The following is an 18,352-nucleotide window of genomic DNA, read 5'->3' on the forward strand; positions in this document are numbered from 1 at the left end:
GCACTGGGTGAGAGAGAACTTTGATTGACAGTCAGCAATGAGGTGATGGTCAATTAATAGTTCATTTCACTAATGGTACCTGATCCTTCTTACTTGCAAATTCCATGTAATCATTGCAGTGAGATGTGCTGGGGCCAGATTCTTCTCACAGTCCCACTAGTGTATAAGTTAAACTCTATTGATTTTACATCTGTGTGAATGGAGAATGGGGCCCCATATCAGGTTTCCCCCAATGCTTTCTGCTACCAGTCCCATCAGGGTGGCTCTGGAAAGGTTTTGACTCCACTGAGCGGATTGTGGTCACTCACCGCTTAGTAGCAACCAGAGAGGGGAACCAGAGATATTAACTCATCTGGTGGGTCAGTGCTCCAAGGCATGGTTGCTCCCCTTCTCCCTTCCTACATCCTCTCCCAAACTCTGGGCAGCTCTTTCTGCATGGAGCACCGATGGAGGAGTTTGCTTGGGTTACTGGGTGAGGGACTGTGCCAGAGAGGCAGCACTCCCCCATTACATGTGGGCAGGCAGGGGACACATTCTGGGATGCAGTCCAGATCAGTGAGAGGTTGTGTCACTGCCTGTCCTGTAACTCTTAAATGCTCTGCTGCTATTGTTCAGAGCCCAGACACCAACAGCCAGCAGACAAGCATGCAGTTCCCTGAGTGTGTGTCTGCCTGCTGGTTCAGTACTGATCCCAGCAGCCTACCTACAATGGCCCCTCCCTGGGTCTCCACCAGCCTTGCTTACGACTTTGTGACCCCCAATATACTCCCGGTCCCAAATTTCCCCAAAACCGTCTGCCCTGAAATGTTCCCTCTCCTGAAACACTCGGAGTACTGAGGTCCATTGCTGCTCTCAAGAGACAAAAGCACAGCAGCTTGTTGCTTTACCTGGAGCTAATCATCACTTCAGGTCAAACATAGTCCTGGGTTGATTTAAAATAACAACAAAACAAGTTTATTTAATCAAAAAAGGGGAATTTTAAGTGAGGTCAAGTATAAGTGCTAAAGTCAGAAATGATTAAAAACAAATAAAAATGAAAAATACTTTCTAGTGACTAAGACTTAATGAAACAACAGCCTTGCTTCCAGATAAGATTCTTACTGCACTTCCTATCATCAAGATGATCTGACCACCCCCATAGTCAGGATCTCCTGCAAGGTGCTTAGTTCCTTTTATGTATTAAACGTAAGATAACTTGGGGTTCTTTGCCCCTCTCTTCTGTAGTCAACTGAACTTTTGAAATGTGCCCTTCTCAAAGTCCAGTGCCCCCACAGTGAGGAAAGGTGCCATGGAGTCTGATGAAGAAGGTTCTGTGCTGGTTTCTTCCCTGCTGATGCTTTCTGTAATGTAGATTGATTGTCCTGCATGGGCTGATATGCCAGTGAATGGCCTCTTGACTATGACTGCCAGTTGTCTGTGATTGCACCTGGATAGAGGTGCAATCCTTTCCTTTGTCTGGAAAAAAAAAACAGTTTGCCCACTCTCCAGACTTTTCTGGTTCAAACACATTTGGTCCCATATTTCCTTGACATTTGTTCAGTCCTTTGGGAGTTTACCCTACATAGACAACACAAGAATATTAATGGTCAGCGTGTATTATTGGTTTTCCAACGCTATTTTACATGACACTTATTAGATACAGATTGACATAAGTGAATTGAGGCACACTGAACTGGTCAGGCCCTCTGAAACTCACTACCTGTTATTATTTCAGAATAGCAGCCATGTTAGTCTGTATTCGCAAAAACAAAAGGAGTACTTGTGGTACCTTAGAGACTAACAAATTTATTTGAGCATAAGCTTTCATGAGCTACAGCTCACTTCATCGAATGGATTTGGTGGAAAATACAGTGGGGACATTTATATACACACACAGAGAACATGAAACAATGGGTTTATCATACACACTGTAAGGAGAGTGATCACTTAAGATGAGCCATCACCAGCAGCAGGAGGGGAAAAGGAGGAAAACCTTTCATGGTGACAAGCAAGGTAGGCTATTTCCAGCAGTTAACAAGAACATCTGAGGAACAGTGGGGGGTGGGGTGGGGGGGGGAGAAATAACATGGGGAAATAGTTTTACTTTGTGTAATGACTCATCCATTCCCAGTCTCTATTCAAGCCTAAATTAATTGTATCCAGTTTGCAAATTAATTCCAATTCAGCAGTCTCTCATTGGAGTCTGTTTTTGAAGTTTTTTTGTTGAAGGATAGCCACCCTCAGGTCTGTAATCGAGTGACCGGACAGATTGAAGTGTTCTCCGACTGGTTTTTGAACGTTATAATTCTTGACGTCTGATTTGTGTCCATATATTCTTTTACATAGAGACTGTCCAGTTTGACCAATGTACATGGCAGAGGGGCATTGCTGGCACATGATGGCATATATCACATTGGTAGATGCGCAGGTGAACGAGCCTCTGATAGTGTGGCTGATGTGATTAGGCCCTATGATGGTGTCCCTTGAATAGATATGTAGACAAAGTTGGCAAAGGGCTTTGTTGCAAGGATAGGTTCCTAGGTTAGTGGTTCTGTTGTGTGGTGTGTGTTTGCTGGTGAGTATTTGCTTCAGGTTGGGGGGCTGTCTGTAAGCAAGGACCGGCCTGTTTCCCAAGATCTGTGAGAGTGATGGGTCGTCATTCAGGATAAGTTGTAGATCCTTGATGATTCGTTGGAGAGGTTTTAGTTGGGGGCTGAAGATGATGGCTAGTGGCGTTCTGTTATTTTTTTTGTTGGGCCTGTCCTGTAGTAAGTGACTTCTGGGTACTCTTCTGGCTCTGTCAATCTGTTTCTTCACTTCAGCAGGCGGGTATTGTAGTTGTAAGAATGCATGATAGAGATCTTGTAGGTGTTTGTCTCTGTCTGAGAGGTTGGAGCAAATGCTGTTATATCGTAGAGCTTGGCTGTAGACACTGGATTGTGTGGTATGATCTGGATGAAAGCTAGAGGCATGTAGGTAGGAATAGCGGTCAGTAGGTTTCCAATATAGGGTGGTGTTTATGTGACCATCGCTTATTAGCACCGTAGTGTCCAGGAAGTGGATCTCTTGTGTGGACTGGTCCAGGCTGAGGTTGATGGTGGGATGGAAATTGTTGAAATCATGGTGGAATTCCTCAAGGGCTTCTTTTCCATGGGTCCAGATGATGAAGATGTCATCAATATAGCGCAAGTAGAGTAGGGGCATTAGGGGACGAGAGCTGAGGAAGCGTTGTTCTAAGTCAGCCATAAAAATGTTGGCATACTGTGGGGCCAGTCAGGTACCCATCGCAGTGTCGCTGACTTGAAGGTATACATTGTCCCCAAATGTGAAATAGTTATGGGTGAGGACAAAGTCACAAAGTTCAGCCACCAGGTTAGCCGTGACAGTATCGGGGATACTGTTCCTGACGGCTTGTAGTCCATCTTTGTGTGGAATGTCGGTGTAGAGGCTTCTACATCCATAGTGGCTAGGATGGTGTTTTTAGGAAGATCACCAATGGATTGTAGTTTCCTCAGGAAGTCAGTGGTGTCTCGAAGATAGCTGGGAGTACTGGTAATGTAGGGCCTGAGGAGGGAGTCTACATAGCCAGACAATCCTGCTGTCAGGGTGCCAATGCCTGAGATGATGGGGCGTCCAGGATTTCCAGGTTTATGGATCTTGGGTAGCAGATAGAATACCCCAGGTCGGGGTTCCAGGGGTGTGTCTGTGCGGATTTGTTCTTGTGCTTTTTCAGGGAGTTTTTTGAGCAAATGCTGTAGTTTCTTTTAGTTACTCTCAGTGTGATCAGAGGGTAATGGCTTGTAGAAAGTGGTGTTGGAGAGCTGCCTAGTAGCCTCTTGTTCATACTCCGACCTATTCATGATGACGACAGCACCTCCTTTGTCAGCCTTTTTGATTATGATGTCAGAGTTGTTTCTGAGGCTGTGGATGGCATTGTGTTCTGCACGGCTGAGGTTATGGGGCAAGTGATGCTGCTTTTCCACAATTTCAGCCCATGCACGTCGGTGGAAGCACTCTATGTAGAAGTCCAGGCTGCTGTTTCGATCTTCAGGAGGAGTCCACTCAGAATCCTTCTTTTTGTAGTGTTGGTAGGAAGGTCTCTGTGGGTTAATATGTTGGTCAGAGGTGTGTTGGAAATATTCCTTGAGTCGGAGACGTCAAAAATAGGATTCTAGGTCACCACAGAACTGTATCATGTTGGTGGGGGTGGAAGGGCAAAAGGAGAGGACCCGAGATAGGACAGATTCTTCTGCTGGGTTAAGAGTATAGTTGGATAGATTAACAATGTTGGTCGGTGGGTTATGGGAACCACTGTTGTGGCCCCTTGTGGCATGTAGTATTTTAGATAGCTTAGTGTCCTTTTTCTTTTGTAGAGAAGCAAAGTGTGTGTTGTAAATGGCTTGTCTAGTTTTTGTAAAGTCCAGCCACGAGGAAGTTTGTGTGGAAGGTTGGTTCTTTATGAGAGTATCCAGTACGCAGAAGTCACTTACTACAGGACAGGCCCAACAGAGAAAATAACAGAACGCCACTAGCCATTACCTTCAGCCCTCAACTAAAACCTTTCCAACGCATCATCAAGGATCTACAACCTATCCTGAAGGTCGACCCATCACTCTCACAGATCTTGGGAGACAGGCCAGTCCTTGCTTACAGACATCCCCCCAACCTGAAGCAAATACTCACCAGCAAACACACACCACACAACAGAACCACTAATCCAGGAACCTATCCTTGCAACAAAGCCCATTGCCAACTCTGTCCACATATCTATTCAGGGGACACCATCATAGGGCCTAATCACATCAGCCACACTATCAGAGGCTCGTTCACCTGCGCATCTACTAATGTGATATATGCCATCATGTGCCAGCAATGCCCCTCTGCCATGTACATTGGCCAAACTGGACAGTCTCTACGTAAAAGAATGAATGGACACAAATCATCCGTCAAGAATTATAACATTCAAAAACCAGTTGGAGAACACTTCAATCTCTCCGGTCACTCGATTACAGACCTGAGGGTGGCTATCCTTCAACAAAAAAACTTCAAAAACAGACTCCAACGAGAGACTGCTGAATTGGAATTAATTTGCAAACTGGATACAATTAACTTAGGCTTGAATAGAGACAGGGAATGGATGAGTCATTACACAAAGTAAAACTATTTCCCCATGTTATTTCTCACCCCTACCCCACCCCCCACTGTTCCTCAGATGTTCTTGTTAACTGCTGGAAATAGCCTACCTTGCTTGTCACCATGAAAGGTTTTCCTCCTTTTCCCCCCCTGCTGCTGGTGATGGCTCATCTTAAGTGATCACTCTCCTTACAGTGCGTATGATAAAACCCATTGTTTCATGTTCTCTGTGTGTGTATATAAATCTCCCCACTGTATTTTCCACCAAATGCATCCGATGAAGTGAGCTGTAGCTCACGAAAGCTTATGCTCAAATAAATTTGTTAGTCTCTAAGGTGCCACAAGTACTCCTTTTGTTTTTACCTGATATTAGTGAGCCTCTGGCATTGGGATGCTCTTAGGGTCAGAGGCTCCCTCTGCGGAGTTACATAGACAATCTGCCTTCAGGTAATGCAATCTGTGTTCATTTTAAGTGCAGTTCAGTCCATACATACCATGTAGGTACGTGTGTTTTAAAATGTGCACAACCTCTGAAGCCCTGTTAAAGCTATAAGCGAGCATTACAAAAAGACAATAGAGGCTTCTTTTGTGGCTGGGATGGGGAGAGAGTTGGGGATGGTAGAATATAAGCCAAGGCGCTCTCCAATTTCTAGTCCTTACTTAGCTGACTCTTCCTCCTCCAGCTTTCAGTACCAATGAACAGGACAAAGATAACTGGAATGGGCAGCTGAAGCTGCTGCTGGAGTGGAACCAATTGGACCTGGCCAGCGATGAGATCTTCACCAATGACCGACGCTGGGAGGTAGTCAAATATTGCACCTTGGAACAACTATTGGGGTTGGGGGAGATCAGGAGTGAAATTCTTACATGCACCATTTATATAGGCACCGCTATTCTGATATTTGTAAATAACAATTCAATTCCAGCTCATTCTGATGTGAGGAGGATGTATGGGCTTAAAATACACTAACCTATCAGGTATTTAATATGGCAAAGCAATTGCTATGGTGGCATTGCAAAGTCACAGCTTACCTGGGTTTGAAATTTACCATTACTTCAGGTAGGTTATTCGATGACTTGGAAACTGATGGTCATACTCCAGTTCCTTGTCAGCCACAATGGTGGTGGTTATGTTAGCTGATGATTAATATTATTTTTTGCTCTGTGGGCAGAGGTCAAGGCTTGAAAGAATCCAGAGACTGAACCACCTTTTCTAGAAGTGGGCCCGCTAGAGTCAGATTTGGGCATTTTGGGGGCAGAGTGCAGAAGGTAGCTCTGCTGCTGGCAGTGTTGTCAAAACCTATTCTATGGCCAAATACCATGCTTTATATTCAGTGTGTGTCAGTCCAACAGCTTTCATGGGCATAAATGTATGTATAAGAAAGAAGAAAAATATCCAAAGCATAGACATGGTTGTTAGTCAACTGTTAATCTGAAACATCATGAAGGCTGTGGAATAACAAGTCTTGTTCTGCTCTGCTTTGCTAGTGTTTATGGGGTGGGAGTGATGCTTAAAATAGAACCTTGCTGTGGGTAGCAATGTGTGTTCATTTTTACAATGTTAACACATTTTAATCTGGAAATTCTTGCTGAAGCTTATACATGGAATAGCTAAGTATGCTAATTTCACTCACTTCCCAAACCACAGCCATGGCTGGATTCTGAAGGAAATGTGGAGCAAAGGCAAAATATGACCAATATTTATCTGTAACAAAACATGTGAGCAACAGCAGATGGGTAGGAGACAATGAACTCTGCTCAACCATCCACAGCTGGCCTTATGATAAACCTGGGCTTTCCCTCACTTTCTCCGTAGTCTGCAGACCTTCAGGATGTCATGTTTATAGCTCTTATCAAGGACCGGCCCAAATTTGTTCGCCTCTTTCTGGAGAATGGCTTAAACCTGAAGAAGTTTCTCAGCAAGGAGGTCCTTACCGAGCTCTTTTCCAACAACTTTAGCAGCCTGGTGTTTAAGAACCTGCAGATTGCTAAGAACTCCTACAATGATGCACTCCTCACATTTGTGTGGAAGATGGTTGAGGACTTCCGAAGAGGCATCAAAAAAGAGGATAAGAATGGCAAGGATGAGACAGAAATACGGCTGTTGGTAAGTAAACATGTGTTCCTTAGTAGGAAAAGAATTGTCTTCCCTATTGCCATTATAGCAGTAATGAATTTGCATTTCAGGTGTTTAAGAAGTGCTACAAATTGTGTGGGGTGCAATGGTCTTGAACGTACTGATGCATTCCACATGTTAATCTACAGTGTGGACCTTTGCATTGCTCAAGTGCTAGAAAAATAAGTAGGTCTTTTGTGTGAGGGTCATGGTTCCATATTGTGATTATCTCAGAGCAGTTTGAAAATATGTTCTAATTAAGGCCTATAAAGAACCCCAATCCATATCATTGTGGATGATAGAGCTTTCAACTGAAAATGGCTCAGTGAAGGAAATGGAAATTGTTTTTTATGTTATTGGGAAGAAAAAGTTAGAAAACATGACATTTCACAAGAGACCAGCTTGTCCAGACAACTTAACTCAATACTTCAAGAGCATCTTTCTAGCCCCTTGGGTCCCATGCTACTTTGGGTCTGCCTACTCCTATTTTTATTGCCATGTACCACCAAACTCTCCATTGCTTTCAAAAGGGCAGGATCAGGCCTTTAATCCTGACCTGAATTACAGAATTGGAACTTCCAAGTTTCCAAGGCCTGTGCATGAAGGATAATTGGACTGGATGGTCCCCTTCTGGCATTAGAATTTGTGAATCTGATTCCCTGTACATTATCGTCCTTCATGAGCCATGGAGAGAACAAGAACCTCTCCATTGCCCTCTTCATGCGCATAACGCCTGCTGCTCTGCATTAAGACAATGACTATAGTCAAATCTTATGCTTCAGGGCTTTAGCTGGCCACCTGCATGGGTCAGGAAGGAATTTTTTTCCCTGATGCACATTTGGCCAGCTGCGTTTTGGTCACCTTCCTCTGAAAGCAACAGGGATTGGCCACAGCTGGATACAGGACACCAGGTGGGGTGGTATAGAGAATTTTCTTTTTCAAGGTACATCTACACTGCAAACCCTCTTCCCCACACTGTGGCAGTGAATCTCAGAGCGTAGGTCAACTGACTTGGGCTTGTGAGGCTCATGCCCACATTCCCACTCCCATCACTGGGTCTGAGTCCGGGCTCCAGCCCAAGCGGGAATGTCTGCACTGCTATTTTTAGCTCTCTACCGCAAGCCCAAGTCAGTTGACACAGGTTCTGAGACTCACTGTCATGGGTTAGGGTTTTTTTTTTTTTTTTTGCAGTGTAGACATACCCTCAGATGCTTGGCTGGTGGGTCTTGCCCACATGCTCAGGGTCAAACTGATCACCAGACTTGGACTTGGCAAGGAATTAATGGCAGGGACTTTGGGTGTTTTTGCTTTCCTCTGTGGATTGCCTGCTGGGATCATCTGGATATATCTCACCTAAACAATTGCCTGTCTTTGCAGCGGGCCCGAGGCGTTGGTGGTATCTCGGTCCCTCCTCTTCTCTGCCTGTGGCACACCAAATGCTTAGTCTCCTGGGGACTGATTTTCTTCCTTTTAACCTGAGTTATTGAGTTAAATGTAGGGGAAATGGGGTGAAACTTAAACACAGAGAGATGATCTAATGGTCCCTTCTGGCCTTACGCTCTGTGAAAGTATAAACCCCAATGCTGAGACTTTCAAAACTAGCTAGGGAATTCAGACACACAACTCCCATTAAAATTAATATGAGTTGTCTGTTTAAATCCCCTTGTTGGCTTTGAAGTCTTCAACTAACACTTTGTTCCCCATTTTCTGCTGAATTACTCTTGCTGCATGGCAGTTAATGTCCAGTAATAATTTTATCAGAGGGCTATACGTTTTGAGTGTCATAAATGGATGCATGCTATATTAAAATGAAATAAAATAATGGAAGGTGTTATTATCAGAATATTTTCAAGTTTATGGTAAGAGGTCTGGTTCAATACTAAGGGCTTAACTGAAATGTATAGAATGGAGGTGTTTCCACCTATCATTCATTTACCTATGAATCTATGTGTATATCCTCGTGGCTGACTGAGCCACGCTCTGCGCATGAGTAGCATGGGAGCAAAGATGATTTTCTGCTGCCTTTCCATTGTTTTCCATTTTGGGAGCAGCTGAGAGCCAGTTCATTCTCCAGCACAACTTAAGGCGGCCTTAATGTTGCTGGGCAGCAGTGCAGAGAGGACAAAGCAGGGAGCCAAATTTAAGAGGTTTAGTAACCTAATATATACTTGATTTAAAAAATAAAGCCAAGGTCATTGAACAGATAGTGCCTTTACTTCCTGCCAGGATGAATCTTCTATTACAAGGCATCCCTTGCAAGCTCTCTTTATCTGGTCGGTTCTTCAGAACAAGAAGGAGTTATCCAAAGTCATTTGGGAACAGGTAGGGTATACCACCCTCTCCCCCAGCACTGTTGTATTTATTTTGGCACTTTAAGCCTTTGCAAGCATTTGCCCTCTGTCCTCCCCAGAGTAACCACCTGAGAACTCAAATGCATGATAGATAAGCTTCCGATTTAAAATATTTTATATTTTTTCCTCTCTCAATCTTCTAACTAAATGGGCCTGAGCTACTAAATTTGGATCTGGATCTGGATCCATATATGGATTTCAAGACACTCTCCTCACCTAAGTTTGAGGGAGGGGTTGATTCAGCCTTTGAAAGGTGCTAGCTGTGAAATTCATAGCTGGACTCAAGGTTTGGATTATGAACATCTTCACAGTATGAAGATCATGTGATCGAGGCATATGGTTTGATCCAGTTTCTACTTCCAATGAAAAAGAGAGAGGTATATTTTTTAAGGAAACCAAAACTGTATATTGGCTTCAGGCCTCTTATCTTTCGATTGAGAGCTTGGCTGATTATGGACAGTGACTGAAAGTGATTTGATGACCTGATAGTACATCGGCAGCCTATGGAAAATACAGTGGTAATATCTAGTACCTGGTAGGTCACATCTTTTCATGTATTTATACCTGCTCTGTATTTTCCACTCCATGCATCTGATGAAGTGGGTTCTAGGCCACAAAAGCTTATGCCCAAATAAATTTGTTAGTCTCTAAGGTGCCACAAGAACTCCTCATTGTTTCTGTAGTTTGTAATTGTGGCGCATGTGGACATACCTGAGCTAGCTTTAATCTGAAGTGGTGAAGCTGTGGCAGCACAGGCTGTATGGGGCCCGTGGCACCCTGCAGAACTGGTCCAGTGACTAGCCTGTGTTGCCACAGCTTCACTGCTCTGGTACCTGAGCTATCTAGATGAAAGGTAGCTTGGGTCTGTAAACACATACTGAAGTCACTCCCTGTGTGAACTGGGCTGCAGGTCCCTTGTCCCGTGACTGCAGTGTAGACTTACCTTCTGTATGTATCTGTTAGCACTACTTAACCTCTTTGTTGGCAGACTTGACTGAGGGTACATCTACACTGCAATAGAAGACCCTGCTGCACTGAGTCTTAGAGACTGGTTCAGTTGACTCAGGCTTGCAGGGCTAAAAGTGGCAGTGTAGAGGCTTGGGCTGGAACCGGGCTGAGATCCACCCCCATCATGGGATTTCAGGGCTTGGGCTTCTGCCTGAGTCCAAATGTCTATGCTGTGATTTTTAGCCCTGGGGCCCAAGTCTGGCGAACCTAAGTCAGTTGGAACAGGTTATCTGTGTGGAGGCCATGCATCTTTTATTGCATCATAGGCATACCCTGAAAGACATAAGAACATACATAAGAATGTAAGAATATAAGAACAGCCATCCTGGGTCAGACCAAAGGTCCATCTAGCCAATGTCAGGTGCCCTAGAGGGAATGAACAGAACAGTTAATCATCAAGTGATCCATTCCCAAAGACTGAATGGCCATAGGCTAAAATTTTCCCTAGTTAAGGGGTTCCTTAATTCTTGGTTATCTAACTGGACACTCAAAAATGGAGGCACCTGAAATTTTCTGGACACTCCTGATCCTTTTGGCTTGTGTGTCTTAAGCTGAGCACCCAATCTGCTAATACAGGTCCCTGTGTCCATGCCAAACCATGGCAAGTTCAGCAGGGATCAGGAGGTGTCCAGGTGAGTGCGCTGCAGTGTAAGACTGTAGAGAGCATTCTAAACATCTGACTCCAGAACTCGTGTCTAAATTCCGGACACCTTGGAGAGGGTTTTAAGGCGATTTTAACCACAGAGACAAAATGAGTCACCTTGTGCCTGGAATTGTGCAGTTACAGCCTGGTGTGATGGTGTTGTATTGAGTGGTTAGACTATGCTTGTTTTGTGGATCTGTATCTTCATTTTCCATTGCTGACAACGTGGCACTATTCACCAGCCTTTAATGAATTTCCAGAACAAGCAAACAAGGCAAGAAAGACAAAGCAGTTATGCAACAGGGGGTAGTGGAAGGATCCTGTGGGTCATTAAGCAATGGAACACATCCTCTCATTGTAAGGAAGAACTATTGGTGCTCTGAGCCAATAGTGGAGAAGAATGGTGATGGCCATGCTTTGCAAAGAACTCCATGTGACTTCCTGATTCTCTGTCTTTTTGCAGACCAGAGGCTGCACTTTGGCAGCACTTGGGGCCAGTAAACTACTAAAAAGCCTGGCAAAAGTGAAAAATGACATTAATGCTGCTGGGGAGTCTGAGGAGCTGGCAAATGAATACGAGACGAGAGCAGTAGGTAAGCGCCTGTGTTAACAGACTTGGAAACATGAGCTGTGTTCAGATGGTGATCAACAGCTTGTAATGACAGCTACATAGCTGCGAGATTTTTCACTGAAGCTTTATGGGATGTCATGTTGTAGGGACAGCCTGTGGCTGGGCTGGCAAGAGCCTCCAGGGGAAGGAGAGAAGAAGGGGTGTCTGTGGACTGGCGCAGAGAACACAGTTAGACAGAAAATTCTTTGCTAGCTCCTGGCCCTGGATAGGCAAAACGCTCAAAAAAAAAAAAAAATCCTGTGGTGGCTAATGAGGCCTGTGTCTTTAAAACTTGCACGAACATGCCCAATTCTCAAATGAATTTGAATTTTCACTTGAGGAGCTGGTTGTAACTCACAGGTTATTCTGAAATCCTTAATAGGTGTTGTCAGAACATTTTATTTAATGTGCAGTGTTTGTAAAAATTGTCTAATTTTATAGGGTCAGATTTTAAAAGGGATTTAGTTGCCTATTGGGATTTTCAAACACTCCTATTGAAATCAGTGGGTGCTAGGTGCCTAAGTGCTTTTTGAAATTCTACAGGGCACCTATTTGCACCTTTGGGAACCTAAATACCATTAAAAAATCTTGCCTTAGTTCTCCTCGTCCTTATTTTTATATAAAATAAAAAATATTAAGGCCAGAGTGCTGCCAACCGTCCTCATTTGGGTAACCCTGTTAAAAATAATGGGGTTATTCATGGAAATAAGGCCAGCAGAATTTGGGGCTCAGTCCTGATCTTATTGAAATTAATGGCAAAACTGCTATTGACTTGCTTGGCCCAGGACTGAGCTCTCATAGGCCTTTTGAAGAATGGAATTGTGAGGTTGTCTGCATATAGTCTCAAACGCTCTATCCAATGTGCTGGTTAAAAGTGGGTATTTTTTCTAACTGCCATCCCTACAAAATCCCCCTGGCATTCGCAAGTCTTATTGGGTTCTTCACTTCTTGCACATCACCAGAAGTAAAGCTTCAGCAAGTAAGACCTATGCCTTCAGTAACACTGCTGCTGCAGCTCTGCTGTCTGCATTCGGTTTGCCAGCACAGAAGGAATTTTGTAAGCTTGCTCACTTTTAGCTGTGTTGGTTCTGCAGGGGTAATAGGAGTCAAATGCTACAAAGACTCACTTTGATCATTGCAACCAGTAGCCAGACACGCACACAGAGGAGATGTGTTAAGTAAGAAGGTGCCATTTTTACTGGACCACTTCTCAGATCTGAATCACAACCTAGTTTTGATATCAATATGTAATCATCAAATCAGTTTGAATTTCACCATACACTTTTCCATGCAGATATTAAATTTGGACAGTCCACTATTCTAATCTATAGTTGTGAAAATTGGGAAGGAGCTCTTGTATTGTACATTAATTGCCAAAAACTTTACGAATGCATATTGAAGATTATACAAGCAAATAAGCCAGTCAGAAAAAAATGAGTTGACTCCTGCAGCTACATTAGCTCAGTCATGTTGCACAAACATAGTATTTCCTATTCCTATTAAATGTATAGCTTAGCATGTCACCGATTATATTGTAAAATATACAGGATGTGCAAAATGGCTGAGTTAATGTTGCATATGAACCTTAGTCTCAAGATTTCCAGCCTCTTGATCTGTGCAAGCATGAGTGAAATGGGGCCAGGGATCTGGGTAGAGTGAAGAGGTGCGTGTCTGACACAGGTTTTCTTTTTTCCTTCTGTCCTTGTGGGACTGTCTCTCCTTTAGAGCTGTTCTCTGAGTGCTATAGCAGTGACGAAGAGCTGGCTGAACAGCTGCTGACCTATTCCTGTGAAGCCTGGGGTGGGAGCAATTGTCTGGAACTTGCTGTGGAAGCTAAAGATCAGCAGTTCATTGCACAGCCGGGAGTGCAGGTAACACAAGCTAAAAAGCAGTGATTCTTCCTCCTCCACGCCCCCCCCAAAAAAAGAAAAAGAAAAGGCTGCTCACTTGCTAGTAAATATTGTGCTCACTTCCTTTTTAAAGGTTATATAGATGGATTGTTTGAAAAAACCCATCTTAAAGAAATACAATGGCTGAAGCTCTCATTTGTTTGGAAGTCGGGAGTTTCAGAGAAGGATCCCACAGCAACATGAATGATGTCCTTTTGCAATTGTGAATTACTTCCTCCCATGCGTGATGAGCTAAAGTGGTGGTTGAACTGCTAAAAGGAACATGCTGTATAACTGATTCTCTGATGCCCTCGCCCCACGTGGAGGGGTGCATTTGAAACCTGCATGTGCAAAGTATGCATTGAATGATGCAGAGTACACAGGGAGAGGAGTGCTGATTCACCCCTAGGTGTTATGCTAAGAGAGGGAAGTTTTAATTTACAGCTAGGGTTCCTAGAGGGTCTACTGATGGAGACTGCCTGAGATTTTTACTCACAGTGCATCTCTTCCTTCTGCTCGTGTTCTTGGGCATAGCATCTGGTGTAGTGTCCTTACCTAAGACTCCCTCAACTAAATGAAACAAACTGCTTCTCCTACCTCAGAAGCTCTTGGAACATCCTGGAGATGCTAGGCTATGGCACAAGATGGAGCAGTGGGCTTATGCAGTATCCTTTCCTTTCTGTTGACTTGAGTAGCTCAATATTTCTGCAGCTCCCAAGGCCTCCAATGCTACAGAAATCCAACAACTTAATATGTTTCAGTAGAAATCATTGTTGGGCTTTCTGCATTAAACATCAAACATATTTTACAGTTCTGCTTTCTTTACCCTGCTTCAATAAAACCTGGATGAATCTTTCTCCTCTTTGCTATAGAATTTCCTTTCCAAACAGTGGTATGGAGAGATCTCGAGGGACACTAAGAACTGGAAGATTATATTGTGTCTGTTCCTTTTTCCTTTAATTGGCTGTGGTTTCATCTCCTTCAGGTAACAATGTTCTCATTGGTAGAAAAACAGAAGGGAAGCATGTCTATATAACCTATTTAGGTGCTAATATCTGGCTCACCTCATTGTAGTATCTGAGTGCCCCAAACAATGAAAGTATCCCAAACAGCCTTTTTAAGCAGGAAGTGTCGTTCCTGTTTTACAGATGAAAAAACAAGGCACAGGATAGACGAAATGATTTGCCCAAAGTCATGCAGGGAGTTTGTGGCAGAACTGGGAATTGGACCCATGTTTCTTGAGTCCCACTCCAGTATCTTAAATGCAAATCCATCTTTGCTCTGATAGATTCCATCTGCTATGGAGGTTAATCTGAGCATGATAGCAAGGCTGACAAAGTCTGAAAAGAGTGAACACAAGTTGTTATCATCTTGCCGCAGTTTGGTGGCCTATATGAAAAGGAGAGGCATGGCCTCGGCAAAATTCCTGGTTGACAAGTGATCACATCAATGCTAATTTGGCTGGGATTGCTAACAAGATGTCGAGTGGCTGAATGAGCCAGAGACAGAGCTACTCTGGTCCTTCAGGGACAAGATAGGCCACCCTGCCAATGTACCGTGAGTCAGGACATTTAACTGATGCTGCTCAGACTATAATTATTTGATAGCACTTCAAAGTGATTTTTTCAATTAAAAAATCAGGCACGTTTGCATGGTCACTATTTTAATTTCACAAGGAACATTTTTTAAAAGCGTGAGAGATGTGTGTTTGAGATCATTCTTTATTTATCTAGGAAAAAGCCTGTGGAGAGGAGCAAGAAGCTCTTGTATTATGCCTCATTCTTCACCTCCCCATTTGTGGTCTTCTCCTGGAATGTCATCTTCTACATTGTTTTCCTGCTGCTGTTCGCCTACGTGCTGCTCATGGATTTCCAGAAAGAACCCACCATGCTGGAGCTCATCCTCTATGTTCTGGTCTTCATCCTGCTTTGTGATGAAGTGAGACAAGTAGGCAACGCTTGCAAACCAAAATGGCCTATTTCCAGGCAGACACTTATTTATTTCTCCTAGATGCAGAAAGAAATGGAGACCTTCTTACGGTTATGTGCAAAATGCTATGCAAAAGTCATTCAGAGAGTCCAAAGGAAGTGGTTGTGTTCACCACAATTGACACACACAACTCCTGCTAATGCTGGTAGAAGCTGTGTGTGTGTGTGTGTGTGTTGAGGGAAACACACTGATCCTGTGCTGTATGTACTAGTCCATGGCCCAGATCCTCAAAGATATTTAGGTGACTTTCAATGGGATTGAGGCACCTAAATATCTTTGAGGATTTTGCCATTAGAGAGAGCTCTCAAAATCATGTGGTATAAATTGTCAAAGCAATCTAGGTCATTTAGACTAACTGTTTAATGGAAAATGTGTCATAATGCTCTAGAATTCTTTGACAAACCTATGCAGCTATCACTGGTATTTGTCATTTCATGAGTGAGTGAACTGTGGCTGAGGGAGGCCCAGCACCCAGCACCACAAAGAGGGAACATGTCTATGCACTACCAAGGTACTCTGGATGAAACGCACTGATTTATTTTTTTTGCTGAGTTGTTTGACTGTCTGTGTGTGGGGGGAAATGGCTTACTTCTGAGGAGAGAATGCCTCTAGTAATAGAAGTCCTTCAGAATGCTGGGGGATTAGACTGTGGCTGGTGAAGAGGTCATGGAAACTTACGATCTGTCATTGAGAAGATTGTGTGTGATTTATTAGTTGTTCAGTGCAGTCTTGAGTACCGTGTAAGGCATGCAGCCAGAGGACAAGTGCCAGCACAAGGTCTGCATTCATAAAGACCACTGCAGGGTGAGCCTCTGCCATGACCAGAGTGGCTGTAACCCTGCTATTTAATCTTTTTTTTTTTTTCAGGAAAAAATAAATCCATTACCAAATAAATAGGAGGGCACCTTTGGCAAGACAGATGTACCATCTAGAGGAAGGGGAAAGATTATAAGGGTCTGCTACCTTGATATTATTCTTGTCTGATTGATTAGGTTTTCTGGTCTCTCTGGACCCCTCCTTGCACCTCCCGTGTAGGCCCAGCCACCACTTGAGCAGCACAACATAGCCTGCCAGCCATTTTTAGTTGCAGCAGCTGAGTTAAGAGTGTTAAGCCACTCTCAGTTCAGAAAATGAAAACTGAAGGGTTTGGATGATCAGAAAACCCATCTGAAAAAGCAGTTGGCCATAAGGGAAACCTTTCTTCCCCTCCTCTTACAGTACCACCCATCAGCAGTCGGGGCAGCCGGAACTGCTTCAGATCTAGGGCTCTTACTCATGTGAGCAGGCATGAAGCAAATAGTCTCACTCCTGATTATTTTAATGAGGATTACATGCCCAAAGTCTCTACATTTGAGTAAAGGTTGGCAGGATAGGCACTTACCAGGCATTTCATTTATTTGCATTGATGGATGTCGATACCCAGTCAGGCTGACTCTGGCAGTGCACTGTTGTGTTGTGTGGCTTGGCTGCAGAAGAAAAGTTTGAAAATCCCAGCCAGTCAATGAAGCGTCCAACTCCCCTAGGTTCTTTGGGAAATCCCAACACTTGGTTTCTCTTTGATTTGGACTGTCTAGGAGCATAGCAGGCAAATATCAAAGAGAAATGCAGTTGATGTTCTTGCCTGGCTGCTATACTTACTGGCTTTTTGAGGAAAGTGGGCATGTCTGAAGCTCCAATTTCACTCAGATGCTAAGGAAGATTAGTGTTGCCTGGGCTCCACTGAAGACAATCCAGATTGTTTAAAAGCACGCAGCTGAGAAATGAGTTGAACCAGTGTACTCAAGGGAACACTGCAGTTGGCTCTGCAGAGTAAGCTTTTGACTAGAGTGTGCCCCCAACCAATAGCCAGCCCTTACCACCCTAATGGGCCAAACCTAAACTGCACATCTTTGGGAAGGTTTCGATCTGGAGCCAGACTCTTTGGCTTCAGCCTATCTTCACTTTTGATACACCTAGATCATTTTAAGCCAATTAAAAGCCATCCTCTCATTCGTCAGAAATGAACGTTCTGACTAAGGGCAGAATTAGCCTCAAACTGGAGGCTTTCTTTCGATTGACATAGCTAAATAAAAGGAGAACTTAAGAGCCTGGCTCACCACTGAGGAGTGGCTGGATGGGACTGGTATGGGTGCCAGTTCATCTTTCAGCACTGATTTTTGTTTTCCCGTGGCCCACTTCTTCAATACCTACATGTGTGGAACTGTATTTGACTTCAGTGGGACTCCTGCACATGGAGAGCTTCTTGGTGCTATTAGCAATATTCACCACTATCAGCTGAAGGAAATGATAATTCCCCCCCCCAAGTTACTCTCAGTTTTTGTTCTGAATTCAAGGTCAAATCATCTTAGAAAGGTGGATTGAGCTGGATGTCTGCAGATGAATAACCAGCCATGCTCTGTGTTTTAAATGTCCACATCTGAGCACCAAAGTTCCCAGTGGCCTGGTTCTCCTTCTTCACTAGGGAGAAGTATAAAAATATTGCTCGAGCATGCAGGGGTGTAATCAGGAAGGCCAAAGCACAATTGGAGTTGCAGCTAGCAAGGGATGTGAAGGGTAACAGGAAGGGTTTCTACAGGTATGTTAGCAACAAGAGAAGGTCAGGGAAAGTGTGGGATCCTTACTGAATTGGGGAGG

At 43.8% G+C, this 18,352-nt stretch overlaps 1 protein-coding gene across 1 annotated transcript in view; it reads left to right on the forward strand.

The window, feature by feature from the left end:
• Nucleotides 1-18,352, forward strand: part of TRPM8 (transient receptor potential cation channel subfamily M member 8) — an 81,541-nt gene that overhangs the window by 29,551 nt on the left and 33,638 nt on the right. Inside the window, exons 10-16 of the mRNA XM_038421737.2 lie at nt 5,796-5,914; nt 6,929-7,219; nt 9,455-9,550; nt 11,694-11,823; nt 13,566-13,711; nt 14,602-14,714; nt 15,463-15,676. Coding sequence (XP_038277665.1) covers nt 5,796-5,914; nt 6,929-7,219; nt 9,455-9,550; nt 11,694-11,823; nt 13,566-13,711; nt 14,602-14,714; nt 15,463-15,676 — 1,109 coding nt within the window. The remainder of the gene's footprint in view (nt 1-5,795; nt 5,915-6,928; nt 7,220-9,454; nt 9,551-11,693; nt 11,824-13,565; nt 13,712-14,601; nt 14,715-15,462; nt 15,677-18,352) is intronic.

This window comes from Dermochelys coriacea, chromosome 11, assembly GCF_009764565.3.
Source record: "Dermochelys coriacea isolate rDerCor1 chromosome 11, rDerCor1.pri.v4, whole genome shotgun sequence".
Taxonomy (NCBI): domain Eukaryota; kingdom Metazoa; phylum Chordata; order Testudines; family Dermochelyidae; genus Dermochelys; species Dermochelys coriacea.